At 35.0% G+C, this 14,664-nt stretch overlaps 2 protein-coding genes across 4 annotated transcripts; one reads left to right on the top strand and one right to left on the bottom strand.

Annotated features, from left to right (window-relative positions):
• The first annotated feature begins 1,174 nt into the window (after positions 1–1,174).
• On the top strand, positions 1,175–4,266 carry ccl44 (chemokine (C-C motif) ligand 44). Its single transcript, XM_046857653.1, has 4 exons — positions 1,175–1,459; positions 1,976–2,105; positions 2,363–2,504; positions 3,822–4,266. Exons 1-4 carry the CDS (start codon positions 1,402–1,404, stop codon positions 3,828–3,830), a joined length of 339 nt encoding a protein of 112 aa, XP_046713609.1. The 5' UTR covers positions 1,175–1,401; the 3' UTR covers positions 3,831–4,266.
• Positions 4,267–4,496: 230 nt separating this feature from the next.
• slc1a6 (solute carrier family 1 member 6) lies at positions 4,497–13,870 on the bottom strand. Of its 3 annotated transcripts, none has more exons than XM_046857651.1 (10): positions 13,716–13,870; positions 9,267–9,521; positions 8,937–9,074; positions 8,109–8,316; positions 7,984–8,026; positions 7,575–7,891; positions 7,105–7,338; positions 6,425–6,619; positions 6,054–6,188; positions 4,497–5,810 (listed from the first exon to the last, which is right to left on the bottom strand). In XM_046857651.1, exons 2-10 carry the CDS (start codon positions 9,382–9,384, stop codon positions 5,612–5,614), a joined length of 1,587 nt encoding a protein of 528 aa, XP_046713607.1. In that variant the 5' UTR covers positions 9,385–9,521; positions 13,716–13,870; the 3' UTR covers positions 4,497–5,611. The 3 variants fall into 3 exon arrangements, with proteins under 3 accessions (XP_046713607.1, XP_046713608.1, XP_046713606.1); XM_046857652.1 differs by having other exon boundaries at positions 9,267–9,440; positions 13,716–13,817; XM_046857650.1 differs by lacking the exon at positions 13,716–13,870 and adding an exon at positions 11,892–13,211.
• Positions 13,871–14,664: the final 794 nt, after the last annotated feature.

Raw genomic sequence — 14,664 nt, 5'->3', positions numbered from 1 at the left:
ACAGATGTAGACTAGTTTCGGAAGCTCACAGTGAGCAGGCAGAAGGCAGTAAGAAGTCTGGGGTTAATGTGGATGAGACAGAGGGAGTCAGTGATGAGAACAGAGACATTCCTGATCACCTGATCATCATCATCATCGCCTTTTCTCTGCTTGTGTTCTATATTGTGGATCTTCAGCCTGGATACATTCATTAGAGAACAACATTTTAAATTCATTTATATTAATATATTTATATGATGAGGTTCAGTTCCAGCGTGACACTAAGTAATAATAATCACTAGTTTTTACTGAAGAACATCTCAGAGCTCAAACTTCTTTACTTTAACTTGAGTGAAAAAAGTGCAGTCCGATTCTGTTAAAACATCAGTATCTGCACTTCTACTGAGTGAAGGATGTGTGGACTTTTATCACCTCATCATGTAGATAATTTAGACAGGTCACCTCTACAGAACATCTAATGATCATCTATAAAGAACATCTCAAGTAGATCATTTTAACTCAATTTATTTGTACAGCAAAGAAATATTTCACCTGTGAACACACAAGTTAGTGTTTATAAATGTATACTTATAATTAGCAGTATATTGAGGTGCCTCAATGCATCTTTAGAAGTTTCTTTTATGCTGAGATCCTGTAAGAGTTTCCTCAGAAGGCCAGACTGATTTCTGGTTCTTCAAGTGCACATATTGAATTCATTTTTAGATGCTGGGCTTTAAATCAGTTATTTTACTTTACATTACTTTATTCTTGCACGATTATTAATTGCCTTGTTCACATTTACCTTCCTTGTTTATTAATTGACACACAGTGTGAACTGTCGATTATCTACACATTTACTGAAAAACTCAGATATTCAGAAAAAACTTTTAATTAATTGACATATTGAGAGCAGTTTGTGTGAACAGATCTTATATTTCTCTCTCACATGGTCTTAATTTGCCCTCATTAAGTCTCTTTCATGCAAATCTGAGGAGTAAATCTCATAAATAGAAAAAGAAAACAACATGTTCTGGACTCATTAGTGGTAAACTTGAGAAATGGTCAAATCTCATGTCAAACTATTAAATCATATGCACTTTATATACAATTTATACCCTAACATCTGTTTATCACTATGAATATGTTTTTTAAAAGTGAGTTATTTTTTTCATCTCTGTTCCTGCTGTAAATCCTCGTCATCTTGAAGTGGAGCACTTGTGAGTCTTTTTCTGCATAGAGAGGAGACACTGAGCGAGGATCACACACAAGCAAAAGCAGCGAGGAGGTGGTGGGTGTGTTAGCATGTGAGAAAACGACAGCAGGGAAAGGAAGGCAGTCAGTGAGTAGAGAGAGATATAAAAAAAAAATCCCCCCAGAAGATCACAGTTAACACAGTGGTTTATTTGATACAGAAGATTGACCATGTTGCTGCAGACCATCTTCATGCTGTCTGCAACTGTTTTCTTTGGATATCTGGAAGGTAAGAGGAAAGAAATGGCACTGCTGCTTCTAGATGCTTTGGAGTTTTGCATTAATGGAGAAAACTGGCAAAAGATCATGGTGGAAGGAATAGGGTCTTATTTCTTTGGTGTAAAAAGCTTTGATGCTAATCAGCCATGTGTCCTGAAAACATGGCTGTTCTGTTTTATGATTCCAGACAGAAGGGAAAATGTAGCACATTAGCTCATTTTATTTTCTCTTCATTTCTGATCACTAATCTGTGTCATAATAATAAAGAATGCACAAAATGAATATGTGAAGGTCATTTGTGTCAACCATGTTGAATTATGCTTAAGCAGTAAACAAAACACGTGGATGCTGAACAGCACATATACATTAAATGTGTTCATTTTCAATGTGCATTTTTACATATAGGAAGTACCTCGAATGGTGAACATACAGATCAGGAGGGCAAAATCTGCAAGATATGTAACACATTTGTGTTTAAAACTTTTTTGCATTTTTGGAAATTTTAGAAATGGTATCTCTTTGGCAGGGAAGGGTGTTCAGATGCAGCGGGATGTTCAGTGTTGTATGCAGTACTCACAGCAGACTGTCCGGACCAAAGACGTTCTAAAGTTTGAGGTGCAGACAGAGGGCCCAGACTGCAGCATAAATGCCATCATGCAAGTATTTCAAATCATCTTGAAACAATCTAATACCTTGAAAACTATGCTATTCTTTAATATTGTGCAATGCATGCATCATATTTTTATATCCAGATGTGGTATTGTCAGTCAAGAATTCACTCTGAGGCTGTTAAAAATAAATAAAAATAGCAAAAGGCGTTTTTTCTAATGGACCAATTTTTGGTGCTGATTTAACCCTCTGATATACATAAAATGAGGTCACTTTTCCTGAAATGTTTGGGTTTTGTCTACAGATTGTACACTAAAAAAATGGTGAAGTGTGCAGACCCCAGGGACAGGAAAGTGAAAAGGTTACTGAAGAAACTTAGGCAGAGAGCCAAAGCCCACAAGTCCACGCAAGCTCTGCCACAAAGACACTTACCTGTCATATCAAATGTAAGTCTTCTGGATTGTAACAAGTCTATCTTTATTTTTTATTTACGATTATGTATTGCAGAGGTCTTGAATCTTATCCATAAATATGTGTCACTGCATGCTTTCATTCCTACCATGCAGGAGCCTGATTTCACTTGTTTATTCATTTCATCTTAATCTCCAATCAAGTAGAGTATCGAATGTGCCTCCAGTTTACTTGTAATACAACTGCAGCAACACCAGACTGAAGACTGAGATCCCTTGATATTGTGGATTGATATAAATCATACTATGTGAAAAATCATAGCGTACTGAACAGAATTTTGTTGAGGCAGGATCACATTATAAATCAACATCAAACAAAAATAATTAAGAGATTATTACAAGTGTTTCTATATATGGTTTTATGGAGGAATGCTGCACATAGAATGGATATGATGTTGAATGGATAAGGGGGCAGCATCATTCCTGTCTCAATGGTCATTTTTAAATGGAGATACACTTCCTGTTTTTGACCACTAGGTGTAATAATACATTTATGAAGCTGAATTAGAGTGTGGTCTTTTGTGTAATGTAGAAAGGAGATTTAATAACATAAATTGAACATTGGCTTATATCAGTAAAACAGCAACTTCAGAAGAAATTAAATGTGTAAGTGGTTGTGAATGAATACTTTAGGAAGATTAATGTATCTAAAAAAAAAAAAAAGAAAAGCTAGGACTGCATGTTAATGAATCTAACACAGTTAATGAGAGGGTTAATAATGAAAAGGAAACGCATGACTGCAGTGCAGGTCAGTTGGACCTACAACAAAAGTGGAGAACAGAACCATGTGAGAGTCTTATGAACATTAGCAAGTATATATACACGTTTGTGTGGAAAATGCTTCACATTTAAATTGTTAAATATGATAAAAGATTAGTTTTGCATGTCTCACCAAACGTGACAGGAAAATGAATAATGACTTTTATTATCAATATCCATCAGTTTGTTCACAATGATGTCTGTTTATGTTATCATGAATGAGGAAATAATTGCTAATTAACTGTATTTTTATTTTTGTCTTTTTATTATTTTATTTAATTTAAACATGTAAAAGTGTCTGTTGTTAACTGACGCGATTAGATTAAAGTTTGCCCCTAAATAGTGCCAGGATTGGCTCCTGATCCACCACAACCCTGAGTACGAGAAAGTTACTGAAAACGGAGCTTTAAATAACTAAATAACGATTTAAAAGTGGATCCTGAAGAGCTGCTTTACACAAATCATTATACACAGCCTGTAAATATTTCCATAATACAGACCACTTATTGATGATCGTTATTATTTTCCCAACAGATCCAGTAAAAAATGGAGAGAATCTGATGACCACTTTAGCCTTTTCATCTGTCACTGTCTTCTTGAAAGTCTGTAGATCACCAGCTTTGAATACAGAACATTATTCTGTCTCTCAAAAGTAATATTTTAGATCTCTTTTTAAACTGACTGTTAATCAATATATGCCAAAGCATCATTTTTAACTCTGTACTTCAAGCTTGTTTATTCTCTCTATATATTCTGTGTGTATCTTAAACGTTATACAAGCTGTTATATAGAGTTAAAGTGACATGACTGTTCCTGGCTCAAACATATTCTATTATGTATGGTAATGCAATCAATTTTTATATATACAAAATATTGTAGAAACGCGTTGTGCATTGTTTTTATTCAAAATAAAGAAAGATAGAGTTCTTGGTGAAGGCTCACACAGATGTTTTGAGCAAATAAAAACATGTTCCTGGCACTAAAGTGGTTTTACTTTGGAAAGATAAACCTCTGAGCAACAAGAGTAGTTCGGTTTTGTTAAAACTTTGGTCATGGAAATGTCTGATGCTGCGCCACTACATACAACATTTAAATATTCAGCTCATTAAATTAGTTTTGCAACCTTTAAAAAATAAAAGTGATAAAAGTGTAATAAGTCTCTCAGCCATCAATTTGTAGGTATTAGTACAAGGCTACATAAAGACATCCTGAAGTTTGTAATTTAGATTTATTAGCAGAATAATATATTCCTCTTTTGACTTTTTACACTCAGCAAACCAGCCTGTTTTTATTAATATATAATATTGTATTTCCAATGCAAATCATTTGGGTAATTTATAAGTGTTTGAAACATTGAATGGACGATACAAATAAAATGCAAAAGTGACTTAAATGCATACAGTAAAATGCCAAGAATCAAAGTAAAAAGAAAAGAGTCAGATACTTGATAAACTATTAGTCTGACTACGAAAAGAAGTCCACACTTGGAGAACACTGCATTTTGTATGTGGCATAAAGATCAGAGTCAGGGGTTTGAGATATTAAAATGGAGATCAGATCAGAGATCAGATGAACAGTATGAGGATTGAGACCCTCAGTTCACTGCTGAAATTCAACAGCAGGGTTACAATATTTTAACCCAGAAAAAACAGTGGAAAATACACCATTGTAATATACAGAGCACAGCATTCAGGGGCAATTCTCCCTCACACACACACACACACACACACACACACACACACACACAAACACACACACACTTAGGTTTTTATTTCACTCTACAGGTCAGCCATTTTCACATTTCTACACTTGTAATCTAAATTGTATGTATGATAACAGCAACTCTCACAGCTCACATGCTAATATTAATAAACACATTCTAATACATTAGCATTTGCATTTAAGGCATTCAGCAGATGCTGGTCCTCACATTAACTTTCTGATCAGTAGATACCACCACCATACAGTAATAAATCATTCAGACCTGTACAGCAGACACTGCAAATAATGAAAACATAATTCTGGGTTTTTTATGCTTTTCCGGTTACCATAAACAGATGGTAGATCTTTCACATAATATATAAATCCTAATCTAATCTAATCAAATCTAATCTAATCAAAGGTAAGGTCAAATAAAAATCAGTGGAAATCTGTTCGTAATACGTTTTTTCCACACATCATTTTATTAAAGTCTTATAGGCTGATGCAGTTTATAGTCTAGTATTAAGATTGTTACTTATTTTAAATGTTTTAGTTTTTTACAGATGTTTTCGCTTATACACTCAAAACAATCCCACTGTAGATGCTGTTTAGTACAATGTTTATTACATTGCTGTTTCACTGTTTTGATGTCTGAGACAGTCCTCCTCCTGGCAGATGAGCTGGTAAGGTTTTTCATTGACCTCAATCACAGAGCTGCTGATCCCAGCATCCAGGTTCTGCAGTTCTTCTCTTGATAGGTGTTCCACAATACCAGCTCCTAACGAGTCTCCCAGCACATTGGTGGTAGTCCTGATGCGATCCCTGTCCCAGGGAAAAGTGAAATTCAAGTTATATACATCTAAAAAAGATATGTGGAAGCTGTTTTGAAAGAATTCTTAAAATGGCTGAAACTACTATCATTCTCCAGCCAGAACGGTGGCAGAACATTTGCTATTAAAACATTTTATATTCTCTTCCATTCTGCCTGCATTATGTATCAATAACCTTTTGCAAGAGTGCTCTCTGCTGGAGATGTGACAAATGTGACATTTAGTCAAGACTTACAGGAACCAATCCACAGCAATGATGAGGGTTATGTCCTCAGTGGGCAATCCTACAGATGTCAATACAATCACCATAGTAACCAGACCAGCCTGAGGAATGGCTGCAGCTCCAATGCTTGCAGCAGTTGCTGTAATGCTGGAAAATGACAATTTAATCATAAGAAAAACATTGGGAATGTGTCCTGAGAACAAAAGAATAGACAGGAACAGAACTAGAAAAAACATATTTAATGTATTATTTTGGGCTTTTCTTTAGGTATAGGCACTAAAGCTAAAAATACTCTATGGAGCTATTATTATTATTATTATTATTATTATTATTATTATTATTATTAATAATAATATTTATTTATTTTTTATTTTTTTTATTACCTGATGGTAAAGATTTGTCCAAAGTTTAAATCCATGTCATTAACCTGGGCTATGAAAATGGCAGCCACTGCTTCATATAAAGCCGTACCATCCATGTTTATTGTGGCTCCCACAGGCAAAACAAGGCGTGTTACACGTTTGTCCACATGGTTTTTCTCCTCTAAGCAACGGAAGGTGATGGGAAGGGTGGCAGAACTACAGAAAAAATATTTAACACCTCATATAATACGCTTACATTTTCAGCTTGCAAAACACATCTGCTAGAAACCTTGCCAGATGATTATTGATGATGAACAGGAAAGTGTTTCTGAATGACTGACAGTAATACAAAACAAAAAGAAGAAAAAAACATACTATAATTACTATAATAAATATAAAAAACTATAATAAACTTAAAAAACTAACATCAACTAATTAATTATTTAGAATTCATTGCTTTGAAAATATTATATATTAATAAAACAACTATATATAATTATAATAATAATCAGCTTGCACATGTGTCTACTAGTTTTACCATCTTGTATTTTGGTAGATGGTCTGATCTGGTTGGATCTTTCAGCAAAGATATTTCAATTTATATACTATAATATAGTATTGCTCTTGAATATCTTAGAAATCTTCTGTCCAAAACTCCATACATACTATAAACAATTAACAAAATAGGATCATTGTGCTACCTTGAGGATGTTCCAAAGGCTGTAATTAAAGCCTGAAGCAGACCAGAGATGAAGGTGAATGGGTTCCTCCGTGTACACAAATAGAAAATTAAAGGCAGAGCAATGAGGCTGTGGACGAGCAAACCGACGATGACACACAGCATGTACATTCCCAGCTGTCCTCCAACCTGAAACAGGTCTTTCATTTCAACAATCTTCCCAGCAATTAAAAAGAGGATTCCAACTGGTGCATACCTGAGAGTGGATGTGTGAAGAACAATAACAGAATTGTAAAGAGAATCTGTGCCAAGTATTTCTCATTACTAAGGTTTTCTTATTGGGACATAATACTTTATCCTTCTTTAACACTTAATTCAAGATATTAACAATGAAAGATAAAACAAGAAATGGAGAAGAGCTGAAAGAATATGGAATAAAGAAAATCTTGCTACACAGAATCTGTTAATAAAAGAATATATTCTGGTCCTTACCACATAATAATTGCTACTAATCGCATTATGGCATCATTGAGGCAGTCAAAGAAATCCTTTAGTGGCTGGCCCTGTTGCTTCATATTCCCAATCACAAAGCCAAAAAACATGGAAAACACTACTAGACCCAGAGCATTTACACCATTAGAAGAGCCTGAGACTGGGGTGATCTCCTCCACTGTCTCCTGGATGGTCTGCAGGGCTGTGCTGTAATTTCCTACCTGCCTGAACTCAGTGGCATTAATAACAATGTCACTCACATTCACCAGAACAGTGATGTTCTTTGTCAGAATAGTTTTCTTGTACAATGTTCTGTACTGAAATAGAAAAATAAGGATAAAGTTTTAAAGGTAATGGTAAACTAGGTCACGGTGATATAATAGAGAAGCATCATTTACAATTGATATACCTGTTTAAAGCAGGCTTCCACTAAATTAGAAGGGAACATATTTCTGTGAAAAAAAGATGTTTACATAATGTTACATATTAAGTTTTAGAAACAACATAGAAATATATGCATGTGTTTCTCTTTACCTAAATAGATCAAGAAATGCATCAGCAGCCGTCACTGAATCAGCCCTGCCATTAGTGGACATTGGAATGTCTCTTTTGCCTTTTCCGGGTTTTATGGTGGTCACCACGACGATACCAATAAACACGGCAATAAAAGTTGTCACTATATAGTAAACAACAGCTCGCACTCCCATCTTTCCTGTGGCGTTACTGTCTAAATTCGAAACACCTGATAACATGTGAAAGAAAATATTCCCATAAATTTATTGCACGACAACAAAAGCATTAGAGTAAAGCAATCTATTAAAACATACAGTATTATAAACCCATACAGCCAAAGGAATATGGACACCTTCCAATCATTACCAGCCACATGTTCATGTTGCACATTACATTTCAGATTAAATTTCATTCATCCATTCATCCATCCATCCATCCATCCATCCATCCATCCATCCATCCATCCATTTTCCTACCTACTAAGCCCTTATAATGAGCTCCAGTCATCTGGAAAAGCTTTTTCCAATAGACTTTGTGGTGCGGATCATTCATCTACAGGAGCATTAGTGGGATCAGACACTGATGTTGATGAGGAGGTCTGAGGTTCTGTTGGTGTTCCGGTTCATTACAAAGATGTTCAGTGGGGTTAAGAAGGTCAGGGTTCTGTGCATGACTGCTGGAACAAGTTTCAGACCTCGTGATCTAGTTCAATTTAGTGCTTCCAAGTTTTTTGAAAGAGTTTGGGGAAGACCCACATATGGATGTGATGGTCAGGTCTTCACATACCTTTGGCCTTCTACATAAATCAAACATGCAATATACAGTTTCTAGGTAATCATGTTCATGTACCTGTAACAAGACTAGATACAATGAGTGGAAGGACCATCATCTGTAGCATCCTCATCAGTACTTCTCCTGGGAAGGATAAATACTTTATTTCTCTCAGTGATAAGTTTTGAGGTCGCACAGCAAATCCCAAAATGATTCCTGAAAAACAAACAATATGTCAACATGAAATTTAAATTAATTCAATAAATCAGCCACTTGAAATTAATTGCTCTCTGGCAACCCAAAACAGCACAGAAATGCAGTATCAATTTGTGTTATTGTGTTTTAATAATAATAAAAATATTATTATAAAGTTAAACCATTTAAATATATACGTTTCAGTAACGTTACCTAGTACAACTGCTCCCACAGTCAGAAGCACAAAGGAGTTGCGATGAAGGAAATTCTTGATGGCATTTCTGTTGATGGAACACATCCCAACTTTGGATCCAGACCCTTGTTTCTGCATGGCTCTGTGCAACCAATGAAGGTCCTTCTCAGGGTAATGAGGCTTCTCTGTGTCTTCTTCAAGAAAGAGACTGTTGGGTGGCTTCTCATTTATAATTAACTCAAAGGCTTGGTCAAGAAGGCAGGTTTCATGAGAAACTGAATAAGTATAAAGTTGTAAAGATAGAGAATAACTTTAGAGGATTATCAACAGTAATCTCAACATTACACCTATAAAATTACATCTGATGTTGTTGGTGTCATCACATGTTCCTAAAACTTGCTAACAGCTTAATTGTTTCAGATATCTACCTAAAGTCTAAATTATCTTCTGGATTTTTATGTAAAAAAAAAACTAAAACCTTAAATATCCAAATAACTTTCTTACTAGAACACCTCACATATTTCAGTACTGGAGATGGATAACTGTTCCAAGTTCCAAGTCTGTTTTTATAGCTGCAACATGAGTAAATTGCAGAGTCACGCTAAACCCACTTTTTAACATTACATTTCAGAGTTTAGCTACAGAAAATCTTTCCGAATATTTGTGGAGATTTATAGATCCTATAGAATCATTCTGTACAACAGAATTAGGCCAAATACACCAAAGCATATTTAGCAAGAGGTATGCTCAAGACCAAGGAGAAACTGTAAGTACAAATGTTAATAAATCCATGACAAATCCAAAGACCAGACTCAAAGCTGGACTCGAGTCCTACAGCCTTAAACTCAGGGACAATCAATTTCACTATATAAACTGTAATGCACAGAACTATGCAAAGAAACCCTAATGTTAAGGGTGGTGCTAAAGAGAGAATCTCCACCTAAGGAGGGATTTGAAGGGTGTCATCTAAGGGGGGAATCTACAACGAGCATGTCAGGAAAATTCTAGGGATGTTTGTCAATTTGATACCAAGCTTATTTAACTCATTAAGATCCTTTAGCTCAGGTTATTTCTCATTTAATTAATTTATAATTTAAACATAGCGTTTTTCCATTTGCATGGAAGCAAAAGCCATTTTTCTCCCATTTTGAAATCTGGGGATCATATTAAGGTTAGTAATTATAGACCTATCAGCATATTATTAGTCATTTCAAAGTTTGCAGAAAAGGTAGTTCTTGAACAACTAACATTTTATCTTAATATAGCTATAATAGGTACATTATTTTACTAAAATAGCTATTCTTCATTTTATATAGCAAATAAAATCTAAAACCTTTGACCCGGTCAATAATAACCTCCTTCTCTCTATTCAAGTTAGAATTTTCATCTGGGGCTTTAGCATGGACCTCATCATAGTTATAAAATAGGCAGCAATGTGTAAAAATTAAAAGGTGCTCATTCTAATAACTTAAACTTTACAATGGGCATACCTCAAGAATTAATACTAGGCCCTTTATTATTGCGTTTGTACATTAATTATCTCCCACAACAGTGCGAAGGGGTACAAGTGCAAATGTATGCTGACGATACTTTTCTAAAAATGTGTTCTAGAAATGTGTTCTTCTAATTCAGATGTCTTTATAAATGTGAAAAGAAGTTACTGAGTTTAATTATCCTGGTTTAATGCTGGATCCAAATTTTAGTTTTAAAAAACATTTAAAGAAATTGCAGAGGACTTTCAACTATAACTCAAAATTTCAGACAAATTAGAAAGCGACTACCCATTGATGCAGCTAAGACTTTTATGCATACAACAATATTTCTCATCTGTCACACTGTCTGACATGTTGGGGTCAAGCAGAAGAAACTGTTAATAAACATCTAAAATCTCTCTATAAACAGATTTTTAAAACTCTGGTCAAAAAGCCTAAACAATTTCACCACTGTGGGGTTTTGGAGAAGTAGAGATTTGATAATTTGTAAGATCTGCAGTACCTGATCATCATCTACTAGTGATTGTGTTTTTTCATTTCATCATTCTGCCTTTGGGCTTTTTTTTTAGTTAAAGCTACTATTCACTGCAACACTTCCAGAAGACATACGGATGTGTACATCTACTGACATGTTTAAATTAAAAATAAAATCTTATTTAAAATAAACTCAAATCTGTAAACACTGATATGGTTGTGGTATAACTGAACGTTATTTTCACCTTTTTCTTTTTTCTTTGGCTCTAAAAGCACGTGTGTAATTATTATTGTATTGTACGTGTTTGTTTGTTTATCATTACCTGCCAAAGGACGTGGATGAAAACTAGCCATTGGCTAAATTTAGTACGATGCATCAAATGGAAACATTTAAGTTAAAATTGCACATGGTCCCTTTTAAAAAAAATTTAATAAATAAATAAATATGCACATTATACAAAACATCATAGTAAGATTATATATATAGTTATACATATATATATATAGTGTGTAAGCAGGACTATTTTGTATTATCAGGTACTTCTGAATGATTAATACATAAACTCTTTAAACATTTAACAATAAAACCAACATCAAAAATCTAAAATGAAACTCTGCAGTTAAATGTTTAGTTTGAATTGTTTTTTTCAGGTCAAGTACTATTTTACCAGTACTTACCACTCATGATTAAGATGTTGCTGTTACTTGCTGTCACTGAAGAAATAAAACTGTAATTATAGAAGCGTTCAGCACTGAGCTTATGATTGGTTGCACACAGCTACACTGATGTACCAATAAACATGAAACAGTCTGTCATCTCCCCTGACCTAACCATCAGAACATCTATTCTCCCTCCCCTTGACCACATGCTGGGCAATACTGGATAAAGAGTGCCCTTTAGCTCTGACCAAGAACAGCAAACCCCTTAGGTGTTAAATAGAACTGTATAACAAACACTAATCCCTCTGTCTTTAAATCAGCTCCAAACTGCACCAGGCCCAATGTAACCAAGTTCAACTACATTCATCTCAATAAACAAAACGTACATAAACAGATACTCATAATAATTTGCTTCTTATTTATCTTTCATTAAGCAGATCACATGAGCTGGAATTCATGTATGTAGTTTACTCTAAAACAAATACTTCTATATACAGCATTCTTTAATGTAATGTATCTTATGTCTACTTCATGTTTATAATTTGTACAGCTTTAGCAGGTTTTACCTCAATCCCTGAACTCCATGAGTAGGATAAGGAATTGGCTTTTCAGTGTTGGAAGTTGGAAATAACGTTATGATTATGTTATGATTCTATTGTTATATTATGAAATAATGAGAGCTGTGATGGATGCAGTGATGTAACGGAGGTTGATCAACTGTGAGCACCAGAATTCACACTGACATTTCCTTCTCTGTTCATACAATAAACAATTTAAATATGTAAACAGTTACACACGTTAATATTGATAAACAGATATAATCAGTGTGTGACAAATTTTGCCCTATTTTCTCCAAATATTGTAAAAGTCTGTATTTGTCTCAGCACATCTTCCTGTTTATTTGTACAATGACAGTAACTACACAGGCATCACGTCAAAGTTGTTTTCTTTAAACAGCAGTTTTTTTCGGTCCTGCAGCCTCCTGTCCACTGCAGTTTTTTATAAACGCGGACAACGGTTCTGTATGAGAACACAGACAAATGTAAATACTGCCACCTGCTGGTCATTCTGACTGGAGACACTTTTAGCTTTATGTAGAATTGATTTCCACAGTGTTACTGCCACTCTCTTCACCTCTCCCACCTGAGGTCCTCAAAACCTGACCAATCCCATTGATGTCTGAGGTTCATTTCCTTCAAGATGTTTAGATTGTTTGGTTTGACCTTTTATGCTCTCATTCACTCTTTCTTTGCTAATTAAATAATTTTAAAAATAGTCATTACACAAAATCTACGAACAGATTCCTTAAAATACAAGTGACGTCTGTGAAAGTCATGTGTAATACTTGCCGTATTGGGCTGTTAGTGTCTGTAGATGGAGAGTCCTGTGGTGGTTTTGTTCAGATCAGGCGAAATAAACATACTGAGTGGTTTCCAAATTTACTGGTGCTAAGAATCAGCCTTCCGTGAAGGCTGCAGTTCCACGTGTAAGAACTTGTATTCAGGACTTCTGTATCTCTGCATGTTGTGCTCGTGAACTTTATGATAGTGTCTCTGTTTTAACAACTTCAATACTACGTTATTTTTGATCCTAAATACAGCTGAATAATGTGAAATCAGAAGAACACAACAGCTATAAAACACTGTAGTTTTTACAGAACATATTTAATATACAGGAAATTGCAACACGTACAGTGCCATGTGTGTGTGCTACATATAACTGTTCATAAAACAAGCCGTGAAGCTTCATTCAGTACATTTCCCTAATGACTAAACAAACTTCATACCAACATAAACAGTTTCAGGAGATTTCTCTGTAGAAATGAAGTAAAGTCACACTTACCCAAACGAAATTGCCCCACACTTTGTTCTCAGCGTCTGAACAGAAGCTAAAGAAACTTCAGCGAGTCTTCTTGCATGACTTCCTGAAACCTGAGGTGAAACTGTTAGAAAAAAAAGCCTAGTCATGGCATCATTTCCTGCAGAGCCACCATGCAGCAGCTCCTTCCTGGTTTCTTCTGTTTCTGCTTTAAATACAATACAATTCAAATCAAACAAAAAACAACCGAAAAAATAGAAAATACATGTTTTTATTTAATTTATTGAAGTAAAAAAGTTCTGGCCACTGTGAAAAAGTAACTGCCCCCTTAGATATAGTCACTGTTAATTATTCTGTGTTTAGAGAGAAAATGATGTTTATGGAAGAAGTGTGAGGGGAAAATCACTGCTAACTAAGAGGAACATAAAGACTTGTCTTATGGTGCTGACCTTAATTCAACTTTCACCCCATCGGTAACGATTCCAGTCTCCTTCGGACAATCGTATGTAGAAGCTTCTTTCATGGTCACAATAACCGCAGTTACAAGCTGTTGACTCGCAGTCTGTTCTTCATGATCCTGCAACAATCAGCAGCAGTACATCTTAGTATTAACATTTTATTTAAACATTTTTATGGTATAAAATACCAAAGAAAAAAATGTACCATAATTTCCGGACAATAAAGCGCACCCATATATTACAAATACAGTGGAACCCGGTTATCTCGCCCTCGGTTACCTCGACAACTCTATTAAGTCGACGCTTTTGAAGTGGAACCGCCAAATTCTCGCTTTTTCTAAGCATTTTTTATCGGTTATGTCGATTTAACGTCGGTTATCTCGGTGCAGCCGCAGAAGAACTCGCGGAAGTGGCGGAAAAATCAAGTCTTACAGCTGCTACAGATGTTGTATTGTATACTGGTGAATCTCTGCTGTTAGTTAGTGCTAGTGTTAGTAGTGTTAGTAGTGTTAGTA

The sequence above is a fragment of the Silurus meridionalis genome, chromosome 9, assembly GCF_014805685.1.
Source record: "Silurus meridionalis isolate SWU-2019-XX chromosome 9, ASM1480568v1, whole genome shotgun sequence".
NCBI classification, from domain to species: domain Eukaryota; kingdom Metazoa; phylum Chordata; class Actinopteri; order Siluriformes; family Siluridae; genus Silurus; species Silurus meridionalis.
Note: the sequence above shows the minus strand (reverse complement) of the source record. Positions and strands in the feature narration are given on the sequence as shown.

What these genes read in the sequence shown, in the direction of transcription:
- ccl44 (XM_046857653.1), top strand. Translation starts at nt 1,402, where the DNA reads ATGTTGCTGCAGACCATCTTCATGCTGTCTGCAACTGTTTTCTTTGGA. An exon ending in TTTCTTTGGATATCTGGAAG is followed by an intron (nt 1,460 to 1,975) that starts GTAAGAGGAAAG and finishes TCTCTTTGGCAG; the next exon opens with GGAAGGGTGTTCAGATGCAG. An exon ending in TGCAGCATAAATGCCATCAT is followed by an intron (nt 2,106 to 2,362) that starts GCAAGTATTTCA and finishes TTTTGTCTACAG; the next exon opens with ATTGTACACTAAAAAAATGG.
- slc1a6 (XM_046857650.1), bottom strand. An exon ending in TGTATCTAGTCTTGTTACAG is followed by an intron (nt 8,317 to 8,936) that starts GTACATGAACAT and finishes ACATGTTATCAG; the next exon opens with GTGTTTCGAATTTAGACAGT. An exon ending in GCATTTCTTGATCTATTTAG is followed by an intron (nt 8,027 to 8,108) that starts GTAAAGAGAAAC and finishes TTTTTTTCACAG; the next exon opens with AAATATGTTCCCTTCTAATT.